This window comes from Pongo pygmaeus, chromosome 5 (genome assembly GCF_028885625.2).
Source record: "Pongo pygmaeus isolate AG05252 chromosome 5, NHGRI_mPonPyg2-v2.0_pri, whole genome shotgun sequence".
Classification (NCBI taxonomy): Eukaryota; Metazoa; Chordata; class Mammalia; order Primates; family Hominidae; genus Pongo; species Pongo pygmaeus.
Genome location: NC_072378.2, coordinates 89118747 through 89142046, shown reverse-complemented (window position 1 = coordinate 89142046; position 23300 = coordinate 89118747). Strand labels below are relative to the sequence as shown.

Genomic DNA, 23300 nt, shown 5'->3' with positions numbered 1-23300 from the left:
CACCTCCACTGCCTGGTTATATTCCGTATTTAAGTTAGTTTGAAGTGGCTTCAGTAGATTGCAACCAGGAGTCCCAACAACTTTGTAGCCCCGCATAATCAGTACCATGGAAAGGCAGTAAATCCTACCTGGGGAGCTTTAGTAAGGAGAAGAGCAACTTCCGGGTTATTGTGGTAGCGGGCAGTCTCCAGCGGAGTCTGGCCTGCCTGAGGAGAGGCAGAGTAGGACAGGTGAGAAAGGGCCACTGATCCCACACGCACATAGCCCAGCTGGCACAGCTCTGGCCAGAAGCAGGCAGTTCCACGCCCAGTCACACCCAGCACCTACGTGGCAAAACATGGCCACCTATGTGATGTGGCCCTGGTCATCAGCCTCAGACCCTCCAGTGAGGGAGGTGGGTCACACTGGAGGACACGCTAAGTAAAATATATGACACCTGAGGGCAAGGGCAGACCAAGGGGGCAACAAGTGCTTTAGGAGGCCAAGGCCTGGGCACCACCCACCAAGGAGTGCTTCCCTGCAAAGAGGGGAGGGAAGGTAGCACTCAGACAGCATCTGGGGGAATGTTTCAGTTGGGGAAACACCACAGAGGATCTGAGGCCCAGCCCAGTGATTAATCTCCCCTGGGAAACAGTGGGAAGACGCCGGAGGGGCAGATCAGGGCTGGCCAGAGAGATTCAGGAAGTTGAATATGAAAAGCAACTACGAGTTATGGCCATAATGTAGGTTCTCAGGAGATGAAGCCAAAACCCAGGAGTTGATAGCAAAGGGAAGATATTCAAGGCATGATGGAACTGCGCCCCCAGTACTGGTTGTAGAGCTAACAGAAGGCAGGAGGAGGAAGAGGGGAGCTAGATACAGGAGCCAAGGAAGCTGAAGAGCCTTGTGCCAGCTTCGGCAGTCCCAGACCACACCCCTCAAAAAAACCTCCACACAGCAGCTGTTGCACCCTCCAGGCCCTGCTGAACCATTCAGAGGGGCAGAGACCGCAGGACAGCCTCGAAGAAAGCGCACCTGAGCTGGTGCCTGCTCTAGGCTCTGCAGGACACACAGTGAGAGGGGGAGGGGGAAAGGGAAACAGTGAGGTCAGGTGAAGTGGAAGAGAAAGGAGTTGCTTTAGAATTTTGAAGCTGACTAATCTGAGGGCAATGTAGCCATTTTTCTGAGCACCAGATGCATTTACAGCTTGGAACTCACTTTGGGTAACATCCACTCGTCAGTTTAACTGGACATCCCTGAGTTCTTTTTCATGCCAGGTTGTGTTCACTGCAGTCAGGCAGCTAAAAGCAGGCCCCAAGGCTTGTCAACTCCTGGGGCTGCTCAGAGCAGGGGTCCCCTTCAAGTCCCCCCCAATGGCCCTGGGGGCTGTGGTTCCAGCAGAGATCCCCCCTCTTCCAGAGTGCACTGAGCCTGGGGGTCTGCAGGGGTTTAGTACACATCCCATTCTGGAAAGGGGTGGGAACCACTTCAGAAAGCAATGTTGCAACTCAACTTACATTGTTAACAATGGTTGTATCTGCTCCAGCTTCCAGTAAGATTTTGGCCACCTTCTTGTGATTTAGGGCAGCAGCAACGTGAAGTGCTGTGTCTCCAGCCTGGAATTGATTAGAAGGCCTGCTAAACCTCATCTGCTCATGGCCTACAGCCCCCAGCTTTTCACCACCTGGCCTAGGTGTGGCTCTTCAAAGTCAAACTGAGATTTGCCTGAGACTGAAATGGGGCCCTTTGTTAAAGTGTTATGAGGCTCTACTTAAAGGGATCTTGGAACTAAGTGACCTTGGCACCAATATCACCTTTCTTTCTGAGTGGGGATACCTGAAATCATGCAGCAGGATTAAACGCAGGGGCAAAGTAATGCTGGCCTGGGGTTGTTGAGAATGGTGGGACCTGAAGCCTCACGAGGACAGGCAGGAGGCCTGGGGCAGGCAGGCTAGTCATTCCACTTTTGGCTCTGTTCTTTTACCCAGGGAGGTCGGAGGTCAGAGGTCAGAAAACTGCTTGGTGTCTGAGTGCTGGATTGAGCAGGAGAAGCTGTGAAGATGGCTACTTCTGCAAGCACTGAAGAGGTGACAGGCCAGCCTGCAGCTACAGCGGGTAGATCTGAAGGGGCCACTGGGACTCAATCCATCTGCAGGCTCAGGATATGCTTTGTGCGGGTGGAAACACCAAGAACCAGCGTTCACTCAAGACCAACTGTTTTCTACATCTTACAGATAGCCTATAAATAAATGTTCATATTATCTTTATACAAGAAATATGCTTTCACAAAATCAACTATGAAAGGAGGATAAAGACAACTGCAGCTTAGTGGGCCAATTCCAAATGCAAATGCTGTCATTTTCCAAACACAATGATATAAATAAACCAGACAAATATAGGAGAAGTGAAACAATTCATTCTTTCTCCTATCAGGTAATCAGGCAAAGCGCCTGATACTATTTTCCTGGGTAGCATGAAAATTCAGCCATCTTTGTGAGGGGTGGGAAAATTTTTATTTCATTTCTGAGTCACTTAGCTATGTGTATTGAAGGGAAGCTCTGCACAGTGCTTTTCCCTTGGCTGAATATTGGAATAAGCTTCAGAGCTTTAAAAAATGATGATGCCTGGGTCCCACTCCCAGAGATTCTGAATTCATTGGTCTGCCATGTGGGCTGGGCAGGGGGACTTTTTAAAGCTCTCAAGTGCCGTGACATGCTGCCAAGGTTGAAAGGCACTGGTTGGTGGGGGCTATGCAGGGGTCACCTGATGACCTAGCACCCCACTGGGGAGGCCGTGGAATGACAGACTTAGCTGCTTGATTAGGTCAGTGGCTGTATACTCAGAGAGCTTTTTAAAAACACCATTGCCTGGACCTCACCCCCAGAGGTTCTGACTCTTTCAACTGGGGTGGGATCCAGGAACAGTATTTTTAATTCCCCTGTTGATTCTCATATGCAGCCAGGGTCAGAAACCACCGTTCATGGTATTTTTAATCTACACCACAATCTAATTTTTTTTTTTAGTTAAGATTTATGCACTCCAACAAAGAAAAGCCAAACAATGTACTACATAGGTGTCAATAAATACCAAGACAATCTAATTTTCAAATCCAATGACTGCTGGAAATTGTGCACATTTCTAAGGAAGACGGTAATATTCACAGCTTTATTTCAAAACCCCATTGCATGGCACTCTCTACAGATTATATGCCCAATTTTATGGAAATGAAAGACTATCAGCTCAAGTGTAAGTAAGTGGCAGTGCAAGGAACAGAACTTAGGGAGTTATAAAACTGCTAATTCCTACGCTTGCTTGGTGGTTTTTTGTTTTTTTTTTTCCTTTAAAGAGACGGGGTCTCATTGTGTTGCCCAGACTGGTGTGCAGTGGCAAGATCATGGCTCACCACAGCTTCAAACTCCTAGGCTCAAACAATCCTCCTGCTTCAGCCTCCTGAGTAGCTGGAACTACAGGCACATGCCACTGTGCCCAATTTTTAAATTTAATTAACTTATTATTTATTTATTTTGAGATGTAGTCTTGCTCTGTTGCCCAGGTTGTAGTACAGTGGCATGATCTCGGCTCACGGCAACCTCTGCCTCCTGGGTTCAGGCAATTCTCCTGCCTCAGCTTCCTGAGTAGCTGAGATTGCAGGTGCACGCCACCATGCCTGGCTAATTTTTGTATTTTTGGTAGAGACAGGGTTTCACCATGTTGGCCAGGCCAGTCTTGAACTCCTGAACTCGAAGTGATCCGCCCACCTTAGCCTCCCAAAGTGCTGGGATTACAGGCATGAGCCACCGCGGCCGGCCAAATTTTTAAAAAAATTTTTTGTAGAGACAGGGTCTCTCTATGTTGCCCGGGCTGGTATTGAACTCCTAGCCTCAAGTGATCCTCCTGCCTTGGCTTCCCAAAGTACTGGGATGTGAGCCACTGCACCCGGCCTCCCTTGCTTCTTTACAAATCACATTCTTCCTCGTAGGTTTTCTTTTTAAAATCACATTTAAAAAACAAAGCCTGCCCCAGGATCTCCAGAAAATGTTCAATATGCAAATGTGGTGATGTGCACAGGAATTATAAGGGCACGCTTTCTCTAGGAGGCCAGATAAGCCAGGGCCACTAGAACTCAGTGTGACACCCATGCAAAGCCCACTGCTGGCTGAGTCCCAGATAGGTGACATGGCAGCACTTCCCAGCAGCCTCTGCTCCCGTTTGCACTAACACACCTGTCCGGTAGCCTTGTGGGAAGGGTGCTGGCAGCCATGAAGAGGATACATGCACTAACCTGGTTCTTTTCATGGACAGAACAGAAAGCACTGAGGAGGAGCCTAATGATGGACAAGTGATTATAGCGCGCAGCAACGTGCAAACAGGTGTCTCCTGCCTGCGGACAAAAATCAAACTCTAAGCACAATCTGAGCAGTTACAAAACAAATAGAGAAAAGTAGAAAGAAAATGTTATTTAAAAGCTGGCAGACTATCATATACTCTTTAGGGAATCATAAGCAGCTCTTTTAACATAGATGCTCCACCCCAAGGCTCACCACTCTTTGTTGCTGTGGGCAGCCCTGCTCCCTCTCTGCCTGTGCAGAACAACCACGTGGTCACAGAATCACTGCTTTCACGTTTGTGCAACTAGACGTCTGCTCCCCATGAGGCCTTTGCAAGAGCTAAGGCAGACTCTGCTTACCTGTGCTTGAGGAGGATCCAGGGACCCTAGCCTCCCTACAACCCAAAAGGTCAGTAGTACACTGACTTAAGACCAACAGCATTGCTTTGGAAATGAGCCCTTCCCAGCATAGATCCCTCATGGATGAAAGGACAGGGCAGCAGGGGGGTTGTCAAATCTTAAGATTACACATACCCCCCGAGGTTCAAGGAATATCCCACTTCAGTTGGACCCCAATATCCTATATGGAGCTATGTAGTAGGGGAGCTGATAAGGAAGCAATCACTGGGAGCAAAAAAAGGGTATGAAGAAAAACTCAGGGGCAGGATGCTCAGTAAGCACAACAGGCAGAACCCTGTTCCCAGAAAGACAATAAAGAACTGGAGACAAAAAGCTGCCTGCAGTGTTTTCTTGCCATTTCCATTCTAGCTCTGTCTGGAGAACGCTGGCCACTCGGCATACTTTTCTCCCCTGCATTAAGATGGAACCAAGCTCAAAGCTGAGGTTCAGAGCATTAGATGAGTCTACCCCAAACAGGGAGACCCTCACCTGAGGACACTTTAGAAAGAAGCCTCAGATTTATTTATTTATTTAGCCAACGTGGCTAAGGCAGGGGATTTATAAAGGAAATACAGCTTCTTTGTGAAGAAACGATACCCATGTGACCTTTCCGGTCAGCTCATCCCAAGGACGCCTCAGTCATCAGTAGGACCTGCTCACTGTAGATGCTGGGCATGGGGCATTAGAGGACCTCCCCTGTAAATGGCACCAGCTCATATTTGCTGATAATAGTACAACACTCAACACTCTATGTGGGTAGAGACTTTCTTAAAACATTAACTGGTTTCCTAGTCTGTAATTGGCCAGACACGTGCTGTAAGAAATGATAAACCAAAGATGAGGCGTGAAGGGAAAAAGATGGGAGAAAAGCAGTATTTCCAAGTCTTGATTCTTCTTCTCATGTGCCTGAATGATCCCTTAGAAAATCGCCAAAAAAAGAACACTTTAGAGATAGCCCCAAATACTTTTTACATTTTAATTTCTAGATGTTAAGGTTCAAGTATGCTCATGAAGTTATTTTCTGAAGTGACACAAGAAAGAGAGAACGTGAGAATCTGGTTTTGTTCACCCACATTATTTTTGAGGTCAGCGCGGGACCCGGCCAGCAGGAGGACACGCGTGCTCTGGGAGTGGCTGTTCTGGCAGGCCAGGTGCAGAGCTGTGTTCCCCGCCTTGGAGAGAGGCAGAGAGAGGGAGGACATATTAGCAACATGCTTCCGCACAGACTTGCATGCCTTGCAGAGGGGCAGTACTTACTCGGGGGAAAAGGCAATGCTCACATTCTCTGCCTCTTGACCGATGGTTTCGGTGGGGATGCTTCAGAGGTAAGAACATTTAATTTGGAGTCTGAACAGGCAGAAGAGTCCTATTTGTCATAAAACCTTGGTTCCAAGTCCTGGCTCTGCAACTTACTAACTAAAAACCAGCCTCTTCAAATGCTCAAATTCCTTACCTGGGAAATACAGCATGACCCCCACATCCTAAAACTATGGGGATTGACTCAGAGTGTCTAGGAAGGCGTTTTCTTAACACACAATGATGGACACATGCACAGCACTCAATTCCTGTCAGATGACTTCCTGCCCCACATGGGCAATAGCTGTGGTTACAATCCCTGCCAATGGTGGGCTAAAAAAGGTAAAACTAGCCACTTCCTGGAAGGGCAGGCTAATGCGACTGAGATTTAACTTGTAAGCCTTTTTCAAGTCACCCATTCTTGCATTTTTCTTGAAACATCAAAATTTTAACTATGGACACCAGGCCCTGCCTTTCAGGCAGTACAGTTGCATCTATCACTTAGGACACAGATTGAGACCCTCTTGCTTTTTGGGTCCTTCTTGTTTTTGAGAACCTCAACAAACCACATCACAATGACAACCAAGGGTCAGAATAAGGTCCATAGCAATACTGCAGGAAAAAATTGCAGGACATGAACAGAACTTTTGAGTCTATGGGAGTAGGGCATGTGAGGCCGCTGATAACCCCTAGAAAAGTAACAAGAAAACAAGGCCGTGTGATAGGTGACACTGTGTCATCTAAGAGCCTGCAAGCACTCAGGAGGTGAACACAGAAGTTCCGCGTTGGTTCTGCTGAGCTTAAGTGCTGGGTCAGGCTTGCAGGTGTGTGGGCTCAGAGCATTACACTGCCTGCTCATTGCTTCTCCCTCACCTAGTTCACACCCCTCTAGATCTCACAGTACTGGCTGCCGATACTCCAGTATATCAGATTCCTGATCTTTTAAAAAGAGAAATGAGTTAAAAAAATAAATAAATAAAGGAGTACTGGATGCGGCCAGTTTACTTATACCCCTTCTCTTCACCTTAGCTCCAACCAGCCCTGGTGGACCTTTCGTCTCACTTTTACCTCCAGGCACAGGGAGGATTACGGGCCTGAGGTTCTAGCAGGCTCGCTGGTTCTCAACCCTTGGGTGCACATTAGAATCACCTGGGGAAGCTTTCAAACCAGCCCTGTGCACAGCCACAACCGTTCTAGGGACTCTGATTTATGTAGCCTTGGGGGTGGGTATCCAGCATCCCCATTTTAGTACTGAAAGTCCCACATTCTGGGAAACCCTTTAGCCCAGGGCAAACTGGGACAGTCCGTCACCCCAGGCCTGGTCTTCAGGGTTTTTTGGTTTTTTTTTAAGTTTTGTTTTTTTTCCTTTTTTGTTTGTTTACAGCTCCCCAGGAGGGTCTAATGTGCAGCCAGGTGGAGAACCACTGCTAGTTTAGTTCTCAGCAACAAGGGGTCTGCCCAGGTTTTAAAAACCCTACTCTCAAGTTGTCTGCAAGTTATGGGCTTCATGGCAACCACTAAAACGTGTTGAATAAATGACTGAAATGAAAGAAATCTGATGCCTCTAGAAACAGATCATACCAAAGCTTATATTGCCAATAAGGAAATATCAATGATGTGGAAAAGCATTTGCATCAAGAAAATTAAAAACCACAGGTTTGGATTAACAAATTGTGGTAGATCCACACAATGGAACACTCCTCAGCAATAAAGAGGCGTGAACCATTCCTCCACGTAACGACACGGAGGAATCTCAAAAACATTACGCTGAGTTTAAGAAGCCACACACAGAAGGCCGCATACTGTATGATTCCATTTATATGACCTTTGTGAACAAACAAAACATCCGTGGTTGCCCGGGGCTGGGAGAGGGTGACTGGGGGCCTGCCACCAGAGGGCGTAAAGGAACTTTAAGGGGCAATGGAAGCATTCTATATTTTATGGTGGTGGTTACACAACCATATACATTTGTCAAAACTCATAGAACAGCGTGACTTCATACCTATATCTCAAAACCTGACATTAGAAAATGTGACCTAGGGTAGATATATATGTAGCAGGCATTTTTCCCCACCCTGAGTAGTGGGTACTGATTTCCCAGACAGGAGCTGCTATATTTGCTGAATAAGAAGGATCTTTCTACGGGCTATGGCTGGTACAAAATGTCCCTCCCTTTGGGACGCATGAGTTTCCTGACCTGTCCTTCTGAAGCCATTTTATTTACACAGAAAGAATTTGTGGGCTGGGTACAGTGGCTCACGCCTGTAATCCATCACCTTGGGAGGCCAAGGTGGGTGGATCAAAAGGTCAAGAGATCAAGACCATCCCGGCCAACACGGTGAAACCTCGTCTCTACTAAAAATACAAAAATTAGCTGGGCATGGTGGTGTGTGCCTGTAGTCTCAGCTACTCGGGAGGCTGAGGCAGGGGAATAGCTTGAACCCGGGAGGCAGAGGTTGCAGTAAGCCGAGATCGCACTCCAGCCTTGCAACAGAGTGAGACTCTGTCTCAAAACAAACAAATAAACAAAAAAAACGTGATTACAGGCCAGGTTCGGTGGCTCACTCCTGTAATCCCAGCACTTTGGGAGGCCGAGGTAAGTGGATCACCTGAGGTCAGGATTTCAAAACCAGTCTGGCCAACATGGTGAAACCCTGTCTCTACTAAAAATACAAAAATTAGCTGAGCGTGATGGCAGGTGCCTGTAATCCCAGCTACTCGGGAGGGTGAGGCAGGAGAATCGCTTGAGGCAGAGGTTGCAGTGAGCCGAGATTGAGCCATTGCACTCTAGCCTGGGCAACAAGAATGAAACTCTGTCTCAAAAAGGAAAAAAAAAAAAAGGGATTACACACCATCAACTCCTGTACCAGACCATGTGCATTTTGAAGAAATGGGCAGCCACCCGCCTCCTAAGCAGTGAGCCAGGCACTACCGGCGATATTACCGTATGTAGCTTGCTGCTCTCAGACCTCAAGCTTTTGATCCATGAGGGAACCACGAAAAACATGAACTAGGAAACGACAGCACAAAGCTGCAAGCGGTGCCAAGGGAGAGTTGCAGAAGCAGCCCGGTGGGTCTTCGGGGAGGGAGAGGGCCTGGGGCCAGGTTGGAGGTCTACAGGCAGGAATGAGAAGCAGGCCAGTGAGCCCCACTCTGAGGGCACAGGAGGCGCTCTAGGGGAAAGGAGCCAGGAGGAACTCCAAGGGTGGGCCGGGAGAGGCTTATAGACAGTGTCGGGCAGGAGCTTTATGGGAAGGTCGCTGAGCAGAGGAAGAGCAGGATGAAAGGAGGGACTAGACTTGAGCCCGCCAATCTGCTTGAGGCATCTGGAATAATTCAGGGCATGCTTAAGAATGAGCATGGAAAGAAGAACAGGTGTGAGACTTGAAGATGTCCTAAGATGTAATGAGGGACTGGAGAGGGGAGATGGATGAAAATGACGAAGGCATGGCTTGCTTAACTATGCTCCCTAATAAACTAATGGAAAGGTAGTGAGAGCCAGGAGATTTCACTGGAGGGCAAAGCCACTGAGGTGGGTTCTCTTGCTCCCACGGAGATTATGTTCACAAAGGAGTTTCAGGCTGTCATTTCTATTTCCTGCAGCATGCAAGGTCTCGAGAAGTCACTTCATTGATGGGGTATATTTCTATAGCTTGACTTGCCTGGCATTGCTGTTGAAGATCTTGTATGCAGATGTGTGTGTGTCCTAAGCTAGAGATACTATGGTTTCAGATTTGACTTGGCCACGAAATTGTACATATATATAGTGTGTGTGTGTGTGTATGTGTGTGTGTATATTAGGGAGGGTACTTACTGCTGCCCATTGTCCCCAGGCTACTGCCACCCAGAACCCCATTCTAGCCCACCTGATTCATTATCCTACCACTATTAGCTGAAGCTACCACTCTGTGATGTGGCAGTGCATTGTGGGAAATTCTCAGGCCCCTGCTACAGACCCAATCTGGCCATCCAGGGAAAGAAAAGAGGGTAAAGCCCTTTTATGACCCTTCTTACCTCAACTGCAAATATCTCCAGAGTACTGATAATGTTTTCTTATTTTTGAAATAAAATACATCTCTTGGCGTAGGCACAGTGGCTCACGCCTGCAATCCCAACACTTGGGGAGGCCGAGGCGGGCGGATCACGGGGTCGGGAGTTTGAGACCAGCCTGGCCAACATGGTGAAACCCCATCTCTACTAAAAATAGAAAAATTAGCCGGGCATGGGGGCACATGCCAGCTACTTAGGAGGCTGAGGCAGGAGAATCACTTGAACTCAGGAAGCAGAGGTTGCAATAAGCCGACAGTGTGCCATTGCACTCCAGCCTGGGTGACAGAGCGAGATTCTGTATCAAAAAAAAAAAAAAGTCTCTTCTCCCAATTGTAAAAGAAATAATGGGTTCATTTTGGAAAATTTGGGAAAGGTACAAAAATAAAAATCAATCTTAGCCTCAATTCCCAGAGATAACCACTGTTAATATTCTGATGATATTCTTCTGTGCTTAAATTTTTAAATATACAAATTTATATTAAGCACTGGGACATGTACTATATATGATCTTATATCTCTTTGTCATGTTCTTTAACAATGGAAAGCATTATTTTCAAAACTACGATTTTAATATTAATTATATTCCACTGTATGAATGAACCATAATTCTAAGTCTCCCTCCCCATATTTAAAAAATATAACTACTGCTGTCATGAACATCTTTGTCGGTAAAATTTTACTGGTTTTGCTTGTTTTTTTCTTTTCCATATTTTATTTCAATAGCAGGTTTTATTACCTTTTTAGGATAGAGTCCAAGAAAGGTAGGTACCAAGTATAAAGGACCTTTTTTTTTTTTTGAGACCGGGTCTCACTCTGTCGCCCACGCTGGAGTACAGTGGCAAGAACTCAGCTCACTGCAACCTCCGCCTACCAGGTTCAAGCGATTCTTGTGTCTCAGCCTCCCGAGTAGCTGGGATGACAGGCATGCACCACCACACCCAGCTAATTTTTTGTATTTTTAGTAGAAACAGGGTTTCACCATGTTGGCCAGGCTGGTCTTGAATGCCTGGTCTCAAGTGATCCGCCTGCCTCAGCCTCCTAAAAGTTTGGGATTACAGGCATAAGCCACTGCACCTGGCCAAAAAAGACCTCCCCCCCGGCCCCCAACTGCCCCCACGACAGTCTCTCACTCTGTGCCCAGGCTGGAGTGCAGTGGTGCAGTCTTGGCTCACTGTAACCTCTGCTTCCTAGGTTCAAGCGATTCTCCTGCCTCAGCCTCCCAAGTAGCTGGGACTACAGGCATGAGCCACCATTCCCAGATAATTTTTGTATTTTTATTAGAGATGGGGTTTCACCCTGTTGGCCAGGCTGGTCTCAAACCCTTGACCTCAGGTGATCCATCCACCTCGGCCACCCAAAGTGCTGTGATTACAGGTGTGAGCCACCATGCCAGGCCAAAAAAGGACCATTTTAAGGCTCCTGATTTGTTTTGCCAAATTGTCTCCCAAAGGTGGCTGTTTGTATCACACTTTCCCAGCATCATCTAGGGGAGCCCACTTTACTAATTTTCGGTATTAGCATTTTAAAGTTCTTTTGCTGATTTTTTTAATGCCAACTCCATTGCTGTATTTTTTGAATACAAAAAAACTATGGGACAGTAATCACATGTAGATTCCCAGCAGCAGCAGTCAGGGGCCTCTCACATGAGCAGGGTTTTGGCGCTGTTGGTGCGCTTGCTCCTGACCTGGAATATCAATCAGCTTCTAGCCTTTTCTGCAAATGAAACTTCTGGGCCGAATGGACCTTCAGGTTCCTCGTGCCCCTCTGGGCTCTCACTCTTCTCACTGGAAGAAGGCTCCCACAGGGGGAGAAACCCACAGCCATTCTCATCTGTGAATGAGGCATTCTAGCACCTGCCAGGCCTCACCTTGTTCTTGGCAAGCACGTTGGCTCCTGCTTTAACGAGCAGCTTGGCTGACTGGCTGAAACCATGCCAGGATGCTTCATGCAAGGCTGTATTCCCATCCTAAGGAAGACACACAGGTGGGAAAGGCACATTACCCAAGACCTAATTCTTCTCGTTATGATCAATACATCACAGTGGATTTTTACGGAACACCAGAGGGCCTTTCTCAATTGGACTTTCTCATCTGAGCCAGACTACAGAAGATGATTTGAGTGGTAAGTTTCTCCATCATCCCAGAAATGATACATAATAAAAACCATTCTAGATGCACAGAAGAGAAATGAATCCATGACGAACTGTGGATGATTGTTCATAAGGCATTAGAGGTTAAGTCTCTCTAGGAACCCCAGTTGAGAGAGGCTCCAGGCCCCATCCACAGCTCTCGTTTAACAGAAAGCATCATCAGGATAGCATGCCATCTATTTCTTCCCACCTCCACCACCCTTAGAGTCTGCTCTGCTCCTGGCATCAGAGAGAACCCTGCAAAGGTCAGGCAAAGGAAGAGGGCATCTTCATAAGATTCAGCGGTCTGATAGATTCCGCAACTTTTTTTCACTGAAACTTAATCTCACCCACCTTAATTCAAAAGCCTCAGGGCCCCAAACAAATAATGAACAGGGACTGAGGAAACAGTGATTCGGAAATAAAACAAACAAGTATCCTCAATGTGTGGCTTTTATTTTTTGAGACAGTCTTGTTCTGTCACCTAGAGTGGAGTGCAGTGGTATGATCTCGGCTCACTGCCACCTCTGCCTCCAGAGTTCAAGTGATTCTCCTGCCTTAGCCTCCCAAGTAGCTGGAATTACAGGCATGCACCACTATGCCTTGCTAATTTTTGTATTTTTAGTAGAGACAGGGTTTCACTATGTTGGCTAGGCTGGTCTTGAACTCCTGACCTCAAGTGATCCACTTGGCTTCCCACAGTGCTGGGATTACAGGCGTAAGCCACCGCACCCGGCCTAATGTGTTGCGTTTAAATAAAAGTCATTTAATGAACATAGCTCATATTTGCTTAGCTTACTATTTTAAACAAAGAAATATCATTAAGTGCAATGAATTGAGTGGGGTGGGGGCGGGAAAGCAGGAGTTCCAGGAAGGTAGGAGCCGGGAGGAGCCCGGAGAAGGAAGGGTGCGGGGCAATCAGCAGGGGTCAGCGCAGGTGCATTCTGCAATTACATCCAGGCTCTGGCTTCAGCTTTAACTCAACCACATCCATGCCCCTGGAAACAGCTAAAAATAAAGGCCTAACACAGCTGACCTCCACAAGGGGAAGTCTAGGGTCTCAAAGGCCAGGGGATGGGGTGGTTGCTGGGAACTGTATTGGCGGTGTGTGGCCCGGGCAGTGGGACTGATTGCAGAAGGAGGAAGCCAAAGGAAAGGGGGGATGCAGGGGGGCAGGGGGCACAGGGTATGGGGCTTCTGGGTGCTGGCAATGAGCTGCTTCTTGAGCTGGGTGCTCACACAGGTGTGTTCTGCTGTGAGATTCAACAAGCTGCACACTTATTTGTCCACTTTTCTGTATGTATATTATACTTTAATGAAAAGTTATTTTTAAAAAGTAAAGCAGAGTTCTTCCCAGCGTAGCCTCTTTAAAGAAAAAAAAAAAGTAAGCAGAGGCTGAATTGCACTTAATTGTGAAGTTTTGTGTTTTAAGATTGTTTGAAAATTTAAAAACATTAGGTTAATATATAAGAAGTCATTAGGATTCCTTAAATAATCAATTTTGCTTTTTTTTTTTTTTTGAGACAGAGTTTCGCTCTTGTTGCCCAAGCTGGAGTGCAATGGCGCGATCTCGGCTCACTGCAACCTCCGCCTCCCGGGTTCAAGCAATTCTCCTGCCTCAGCCTCCCAAGTAGCTGAGTTTACAGGCATGCACCACCATGCCTGGCTAATTTTTTGTATTTTTAGTAGAAACGGGGTTTCACCATGTTAGCCAGGCTGGTCTCGAACTCCTGACCTCAGGTGATCTGCCCGCCTTGGCCTCCCAAAGTGTTGGGATTATAGGCGTGAGCCACTGCGCCTGGCCAATTTTGCTATCTATCAATCTTATTTATTTATTTGTTAAGAGACAAGGTCTCACTCTGTCGTCCAGGCTGGAATGCAGTGATGCAGTCATGGCTCACTGCAGCTTCAACCTCCTGGGCTTAGCAATCCTCCCATCTCAGCTTTCTGAGTAGCTGGGACTACAGGTGTGTACATTACCATGCCTTGCTAATATATATTTTCTTAATTTTCAAATTTTTTGTGGAGACAGTGGTTTGTTATGTTGACTAGGCTGGTCTTGAAGTCCTGGCCTCGAGCAATCCTCCCACCTTAGCCTCCCAAAGTGCTAGGATTACAGGCGTGAGCCACTGTGTTTGGCCCAGTTGAGCTTACTTTTTTTTTTCCTGCAATATAGTTTAAAGAAATTAACTTGCTTACTTATCTATGAAAGTAAAGAGAAAGTCTGGGGGCACATCCCTTACCCCCACCCAGGCCTACATAGGTCCTTATTTCTAGATTTTTTTCTTTACCATTTAAGATTTATGTGGTTGTCACTGGTGCCATAGAACAAGGAAAAAGATTAAAAAAAAATACAATTGGCAGCTGGGCACAATGGCTCATGCCAGCATTTTGGGAGGATGAGGTGGGAGGAGCACTTGAGCCCAGGAGTTTCAGGTGCAGTAAGCTATGATCATGCCATTGCACTCCAGCCTGGGCAACAGAGTGAGACCCTCTCTCAAAAAAAAAAAAAAAAAAAAATTACAATTGGCTGGGATACCAGATAGTGTTTCAAAGGAATTTTAGGCCGATTTAATCATGTTAAATCGTAAGTGGTAAGACAGGAATTATAAAATCTCGAGGACTCAAAAGTTTCCAGAGCGGGCTCCTCCAGCTCCCTTGAGCCACTGGCTTTCCTTGCCTTGGGGAGTAAGGAAGCTCAGTGTCCACTCACCTTGTCTTGTCTGTCCAGGGCACACCCCTCGTGGATGAGCGCCGCGATGATCTCCGTGTTCCCCACCACTGTGGCCCGGTGCAAGGCGGTCTGGTCCCCCTGCAAAGTGACACGAAGGCAGGAACAGCAGTCAGCTCCCCTGCACCCCCTGCTTGCACTACTCACTTGACACTTGGACACAAGGACCCCTCCTGTCCCCACACAGAGCAGAGCAGTTATTCACAGAAGGGCTTGGTTACCACAGGCAAGGCGGGCTTTGTGGTCTTGTTAGTAGACAACGCATGCTGGCAGAGAAATTTTGTTCATAAACTAAGAGGGGGACCTTAAGCCGACAGCAAGAATAGCCCTCGGCCACAGAGCAACCTCAAAATGAGGGTCAGGCTCTCTCCTGCCATCCAGGGGCTGTGACTATCACAGGTGTGAAGAGTGGGTGTGAGGGCAGGTTGTGTGCTATGCAATTAAAGCAGCAATGCCTGGAATCTCTATTGCCTGCCGAGTTTCCAGCTTGCAGGGGGACCACTGTCCAGCTCTGACAGTTAGCAGCACTCATGGTTTGATGACAGGCAGGTCATTTGTTCATTGACCTGTACTAGTCAACGGCAATGCAGGTGTTTGCCCTATTTCATCTGAGGACTCCAGGGACTGCAGCTATCACTGCGTATTTCTAAGAAGCCTCTTCAGAGAGTTCATGACAACATCGTCACTGATTTATGCTGCATTCTGAGCCCTTTTCTCTGTGATCGAGTTCCTGGGATTGCCGGCTGTTGTTCTCCTTTAGGCGCCAAAGGGAACTTGACTCTTCCTAATTGCAGTTGAGTGAAGGATGAAACACTCCCAGAGGTAAGCAGGTCAAGACTGTAACAGGAGAGTTCTGAAGTCTCTAAGAGCACCCTTTATCTCTGACAGGTCCTCAGGAAGCTAAGTTGAGGTAAATCAAGCTGAGCCTGTGGTCCAGCCTTGAAAGGGAGGATGGGTGAGCAGTGTGGAAATGTTCTGGTGGAAAGCAATGAGCACAAGACAAGGGGTCAGGAGGTCTGGGCTGTGCATGGCTTGCTAGAAGCCTGTCACCCTGCTGGACCTCAGGTGTGTCACCCTGGATGATACCAGGGTCCCTCCATTCCCTTCTTGGATTCTATGATGTGGTTGGTCACAGTTTTGTGAAGTTTCCTGGCAGAGCACCAGAGGGGCAAAGAAAACATTCTGGGGCGTCCCTGGTGCTTGGCCCAAGAGAGGACAGAGGCCATCATAAGATAAAACAGATTTTTTAAAAGAAGGATGAACTGCTACCTGTAAACAACCTTAATGAAATACTGATTCTACTTACTAAACTCCCCAGATCTGTAACAAACAATGCACATTAAAAACATGTCATCTGAAACAAAGTTCTAAAGATAGATGGTGGTGATGGTTGCACAACAATGTGAGTGTACTTAATGCCACTGAACCGTATACGTAAATATGTTCAGACAGTAAATTTAATGCTACGTATATTTTATTACAATAAAAAATCCTAGTTAAAACTCAAAATTGCTTTCTTAAAATTAAAAAGTCTTCCTTTAAAAATCCATGAAAGGATTTTTCTCTTTTAACTTTTTATACTTTTTAATATTTTCCAGCTTTTTATATTTAACACGGATAACTTTTAGCATCAGGAAAAACCGCTACTTATTAGAAGTCTGAGCAGAAACAATACCCCAGTAACAGGACTGTCCCTGTCACAGACTCTCTTCCCACTGTTCATTTGTGGAAGGTAAGGAATTTCTGCAGTGAGGGAGTCAGGACATTAAGGACAGGTCACTATCCTCAGCATTGCCACCACCGACCTTCCCCTTCAGCATTCTAAACTATTATTCCTGTTATCAGTTAGGTTCAGGCTGGTTTTCTTCTCATCCACCTTCCCAGACCCCTTATTCAAAGAGAACCCTTGCTGTGGTTAAAAGAAGAATGTGGCCACTGGGTCAGTGGCTGCAGGAGGTAGGCTGTGCCATTTGCGCTGTCTACCTCAGACCTCTTAGAAAGTAGTTCTAGACAAGGAAACTAGTAATCATACAAGATACTGCCCAAGTCTCAACTTTTTGTTTTTGTTTTGAGACAGAGTCTTGCCCTGTCGCCCAGGCTGGAGTGCAGTGGCGCCATCTTGGCTCACTGCAACCTCTGCCTCCCAGGTTCAAGCGATTCTTCTGCCTCAGCCTCCAGAGTAGCTGGGATTACAGACACTTGCCACCATGCCTAGCTAATTTTTTTTGTATTTTTAGTAGAGACGAGGTGTCACCATGTTGGCCAGGCTGGACTTGTACTCCTGGCCTCAAGTGATCTGCCCACCTCCGCCTCCCAAAGTGTTGGGATTACAGGCGCGAGCCACCATGGCTGGCCCCACATCTCAACTTTTTAAAATTTCAATAAGATTTCCAAGACTTCCCATTTCTCTATCAGAATGGTGATGGAATTTCCCAAAATAGGCCTCCGGTGCAATTGATGATTACTGACCTGCTGAGAAAGACGATGCCCTTCTTAGCAAGAACCATGCGATTGCAGCTCACGCTTTCAGGGTAGTGCTGACTTGGTTAGATTTCCACTTCTTACAGGCTTTTTAATATAACCACAAACTACTTACACTCTAGTGCTCTTTGGACCAATAAAAACAACCTTTTTCCAGGACAAAACTTATCACTCTGTATTGTTCATAAAGTATGAGGAACAAGCCCTGAGCATATGGGTCGTGTTAGCCACTCTTGCTGTACAAATTATTTCACGAAGGGCCTTCACTGGATGATACGGCACAGACTAACCTAAGCCTTGGTTTAGGTCAAATGTTTTTTATCATGTTTCACAAGCTGCCCTCTAAATTATGAGTTGAGGCATCTTTGGAGCCAGAATGGCACCGAGTTATTTATTACTTGCTTTAATCATCAATCTACTGTATTTGCTTCCTTTGAGAAAATTTTCCTTTGTGAAACTCTAGCTCAATGAAAGCAGCTCAATCTAACTTTCAGTTCAGACCTTAGGAGGAAATTTCCAGACTAGAAAGACTCAAGGAGATCTAATGACTTGTGTGAGGTTGTGGCGAGAACACAAACTGTCCTAAGCTGCTGGCACAGGTCCTGCACACCCCTTCCTCTGGGGGACCTTTTGGCTGTCCTGCCTGTCTCCAGGCCACAGCTCCCCCTCCAGCCGTCCTCTCAGACAGAGACCTCACCGAGAGCCCGGGTCCTCTCAGACAGAGACCTCACCGAGAGCCCGGGTCAGATAAACACTGCTGTCAGGCCAGGCTCGGACTCTCCCTACCGAAAGTGGCTGTCCTTGGCTGGACTGCTAGCTGTGCTGACACTAGCTGGAATGGTTCTGGAGGACTGAGCAATACGCTTTCTCAGGCTTTGAAAAACCTGCCCTTCTCAAGTAACCAAGATGAGAATTAAAGGCTCTGAGGTGAGGGACACGAAACATGTAAACAATGGCTGCCTCAGGTTATCATCTCGGATCTATTCTTCCCTAGAATACAACACAAACAATTTAGTACCTTGAGGCCCTCAGTTGAAACAGGGTCAGTTATCTACAAATGGACTCTTTCCTCCTATAAGATTAAAATTTACCATTGAAACATTTCCTCCTTGAAATGACACAGAGAAGAACAAGATGTGGCCTCAATACATACAAGTGGCTACTTTGACATAATTCTTACTTGTATATGATACCTACCTAAGTCAATCATGAAATTCTGAAATGCTGGGAAAAGGTAGAGCACTCTCAATGGTGTTTACTGAATTATCTATTTGGTGAACATTCATTCATTTTGAGACAGGGTCTCACTCTGTCACCTATGCTAGAGTGCAGTGGCATGATCTCAGCTCACTGCAACCTCCACCTCCCAGGATCAATGAATCTTCCCACTTCAGCCTCCTGAGTAGCTGGGACCACAGGCATTTGCCACCATGCCCAGCTAATTTTTTTATTTTTTGTAGAGATGGAGTTTTGCCATGTTGCCCAGGCTGGTCTCCAACTCCTGGGTTCAAGCAATCCTTCCTCCATAGCCACGCAAAGCACTGGGATTACAGGTGTGAGCCACCAGGCCCGGATTGAATATTTATTGACTCCCTACTATGTGCCAAGTCTAATTCTCTCATTTTATTGATAAGCCTAGGACAGCATGCTTGGACCAGAAATCAAATTGTCAAGGCTCTTTGCACTCATCCCAAGCTGCTTCCAACCTGTTTAGTCATTAACCTTAAGACAAGCCTCAGAAAAGGTCAGATGCATCTGTGGGGTTGGAACTGCCTCTTTCATAAAGTAAAGCATAGCCACTAGAGCTGCCCCAAAAGCATTTGTTGAATAATTAACGACAAGAAGCAGAAGCAAAGACGCTGTAGCTGGAAACTTGAAGGGCCTGAAACCCTGCAGTTTGGCACTTTGATTTGGAACATGTTGATCCATTTGCGAAGTACGTGAACTGCCAGCTCTCAGTTTTTCTGAGACAGTGTTTCTCACTTTGTGATTTTAAGAGCTTTGGTGCCTATAAGGTCTAAATCTTTGTTCTGAAATACTGTTATTTTTCTTTCCTACATGGTGAAAAAGAGTGAGTGTAGTGTTGGCAGATTCCAGTCATGCAAGGGTGCAGTGTGCCCCTCTTCAAGAGGAACCACCCCCATGTGGCACAGGCAGACATACTGCAAGGAAGCTCAAGACAGGTTAGGTATGTAAAGCAAGTTGCTGACCTCTTTTTCTCTCTCTGATCTTCTAGGGTCCTTCCTAACCTTCCCTCTGTGGTTTTTCTTATTTTTGTCTTCTTTCATGGCTTTCACTGTGGCCACAGCATCCTGGACTATTTCTGAGGCGGGAGCTATGTGATTGCTCATTGACCAATCAGAGATGGCATTAGCGCTCCAATGAGAGTTGACAGGATTGGCGGGAAGCAAGAAAGAATTTGCTCCTGGAGTTGCATAATCTAAAGAACTGGTTTCCACAGGTTGAAATTCATAATAATCCCACTCCAGGCCACTGGAGGTCATTCTTCAACTAATTCTCAGTTCTTACCATGCCATAAAGATCAGTATCTGTAGAATATGAAGTTAGGAGTAAATTCTTCATATCATTAACATTCTCTGTTTCTACCCACCATCCAAGACAGGTAACTTCTGAGATTTTTTCAAATAACTGATCTCCTAGATTCTTTAAAGGACACACATCAAGAGTTTTCTTCCTTGAGTTCTTGCATGTATTTCAAGGCTGGTCATCAACAGCATGGTAAATACACAGAGAACAGGCATGGATCATATGCTGGCAAATGCATTTCTTCAGAACTAGTGAAGGTCAATTCTACCTTCTCCACTCCCAATTATTTGTTGTTGTTGTATTTTTATTTTAATTTATCTGGGAGAAGCAATATATGCATTGTCTGTCTAGGACAAGGAAAAGATGCAAGAAAATAACTTCAATAAATAAAAGGGGGTCTCTCTGTCTAAAAGCAGAGCTGGCTTTTCTTCTGCTGACACGTCTCACTTTGGCTACCTAAGAAAATTCTTGCCTGTTTCACTTCCTACCTTGCCTGGTATAAACAGCAGCAGTTCTAGGAAATTAGCAAGGCTTTTGCTGCGTGAGAACACAGTGATACTTAGCGCCCAGGATGTGAGGCAGGGGTGTCAAGTTGGAATGGGTTAGCATGCCTGGCATTTTGGCCTTGCCACTGTGGCAAGCAAAGCCTTTAATTATGCGAAGAGAAGATCAAATGCATCCCAACATGTTTGCACCAGTAATAACTCAACGCCCCACCTTTTCTGTGGCCAAAATCTTTTCTCTCTCCTTGTATTTTTGTTCCTGTCATCTAAGGATATGATATAGTTGAGAATGTTATGATGACCAAAGTGCAGGAAAATAAAAAAGTATTATGACCCAAGGTAGAAATCAATGGCTTAAAGCTAAATCAACATTTTTTGAAAATAACATCTTTGATGACCCAGCAAGTTCCAGATATAACCAGAGATTTATGAAAGACACTGGATGGCCTTCTGCCCATGCATAAAACAGTCATATTTAGTTATTTCTTTGCAAGTACTGTCCTTCTTAATGTGTGTTTGCCAAGTTTTATGACATTATACACAGACCCAAAGAAAACTAGAAGCACTTTAGTAAACCACACTGTAGCACATCTGAAGATGTGAAATTTGAATCACACTCTATAACTACAGTTATTAAAGGTGAATTTGGAAGAGGTTATAAGTGCAAACACTCCAACATTCTGTGTTCCCCATAAAAGTTCTTATTTCTTAGAGTTCTACTACATGAATTAGTGTTGCAACCATTTCTAAAAGTAGTTTTCAACTGTATTATCAAAGGACCTTTTCCTAACAGCTGTTGGAGGACAATTTATATGGTCCTTTCTTAGAGAACCACCTTCTCCAAAGACCCAATAGGGCAGCCCACTGTACTACGTGACTCAGTGTACAGCAGTGACCTCAGCCACTGCTGACTCACTCAGGATTGGCCACTGGATGCCAGAGGAGCCAGAGTCCATCTCTAGATAACCTGAATGAATAGACTCAGAGCTGAGTTGATGGCCATGTCTCAATAATAGCATGGTGCCAGAGTAAACTCTTTCTGGAGGCCTCCTTTTTCTTAGATTCTATGAGATCTGTGTTTTCCCCCAACTCCCCAACTTGAATAGATCATTTTCCATGTCATATTCACTGACCAAGAGAAATTAAGATGAGAAAAAAATTAAGTTTTTAATCCCCATTTTTTCTCCAACGGTAAATTTGGTCATTGACACACATTTCCAGCAAGTCTTGCCCATACTCACTGATGTGCATGTGTGTGTCTCTTTATGCTGAGACAGGACACAGGCAAAAATCCCCTTTGAGGCATTTTGTACAATAGACAGGAAGTGATTACTTGAATAGTAGACAGGAAGTGAACCATGATGGAGAACCACCCCAGACTCCCAAACTCTAACTTGCTACTGAGAATGGGCCTCAGAGCAGGTCTTCCAGAGGAAGTTCTTGCCGCCACAGAGACCAAGATGCAGCTAAAATGTCCTGGGAGAGCATCTACTACCCTCCCATCTCACAGCTTATACTTTGTGGATTTCTAGCCAGACAACCTCCCCTGCCAACTCAGCCTGATAGAATGATGGCTTCTACTCACATCATCCTGGACATCGAGGTCGCAGCCAGCCTTCAGCAAGATCTGGACCACAGGAAGATGGCCCTTATTGGCAGCAAGATGCAGGGGAGTCCGGCCATGCTGTGAATGCAAAACGAACAATGATTTCAGAACAAGTCATCAATGCTACTCCCTTGGGAGACAGAGGGCCTAGAGCAAGGTTTGCACAGGGGCTTTTGGATGATCACTCCCTCCTGTCCCTTTGGATTGGCAGGAGATTCTTATGGGTTAACCAAAATTCAAGTTTGTCTCAGTTAACCTTGGCTATTGTCATTGCAATCAATGAACACGATATGCTCAAAATGTGAAGATTTCCTTTAGTACATTATTTCTACTCTCCACTCATCAGACTATCAAGTAGCAAAACGAGGGGTTTTGTGCCTTCTCTTAATTTCTCACTGGTGCTAATACTGAGGAATAATGAAGTGGCCATGATGAATCTGGGCAAGAGGTGGGAGAACAGCAAGATGTCATGGTCATCAGCCCCAGAGGAGTCCAGTTAGTAACAGGTGAAAATTAAAACTGTTGATTGAACTGATTAGGAAAGGTTCTTCCTTTTTTTTTTTTGAAACAGGGTCTGACTCTCTCGCCCAGACTGCAGTGAAGCGACGCCATCTCAGCTCACCACAACCTCTGCCTCCTGGTTCACTTATTTACTCATCCTCCTCCTGATGGGCACCCAGGCTCAAGCGATTCTCCTGCCTCAGCCTCCCGAGTAGCTAGAATTACAGGTGCACACCACTACCACCTAGCTAATTTCTGTATTTCGAGTAGACAGGGTTTCACCATGTTGGCCAGGCTGGTCTCCAATTCCTGACCTCAAATGATCCACCCGCCTTGGCCTCCCAAAGTGCTGGGATTACAGGCATGAGCCACCATGACTGGTCGGTTCTTCCTCTTTTTTAAAAAAAATTCTACGCTGGGTGTAGTAGCTCACACCTGTAATCCCAGCATTTTGGGAGGCTGAAGTGGGAGGATCACTTGATGCCAGGAGTTCGAGACCAGCCTGGGCAACACAGCGAGACCCTATCTCTATAAAAACATTTTCTTTTTTAAAAATTAGCTGGGCATAGTGGCATGTGCCTGTAGTCCCAGCTACCTTGGAGGCTAAGGTGGGAGGATTACTTGGGCCCAGGAGGTCGAGGCTGCAGTGAACTGTGATTGTACCACTGCACTTCAGCCTGAGCAACAGAGCACGACCCTGCCTTAAAAAACAAACAAAAATACTAAACTGAAATTATGAAGTATTTCAACCA

The 23300-nt window shown here is 46.1% G+C and overlaps 1 protein-coding gene across 13 annotated transcripts in view; it reads right to left on the bottom strand.

Annotated features, from left to right (window-relative positions):
• The window catches only part of ANKRD6 (ankyrin repeat domain 6), a 200512-nt gene that overhangs the window by 13318 nt on the left and 163894 nt on the right, over positions 1-23300 (bottom strand). For 3 of the 13 annotated variants that reach the window (XM_054491128.2, XM_063666412.1, XM_054491129.2), the window contains exons 3-9: positions 22027-22125; positions 14893-14991; positions 11919-12017; positions 5779-5877; positions 4262-4360; positions 1497-1595; positions 129-206 (exon numbers count right to left, since the gene is read on the bottom strand). In XM_054491128.2, the coding sequence (XP_054347103.1) occupies positions 129-206; positions 1497-1595; positions 4262-4360; positions 5779-5877; positions 11919-12017; positions 14893-14991; positions 22027-22125 (672 nt within the window). Of the gene's footprint in view, positions 1-128; positions 207-1496; positions 1596-4261; positions 4361-5778; positions 5878-11918; positions 12018-14892; positions 14992-19601; positions 19941-22026; positions 22126-23300 lie in introns of those variants that run through there. The other 10 variants (XM_063666419.1, XM_063666421.1, XM_054491132.2 and 7 more) reach the window with 9 other exon arrangements.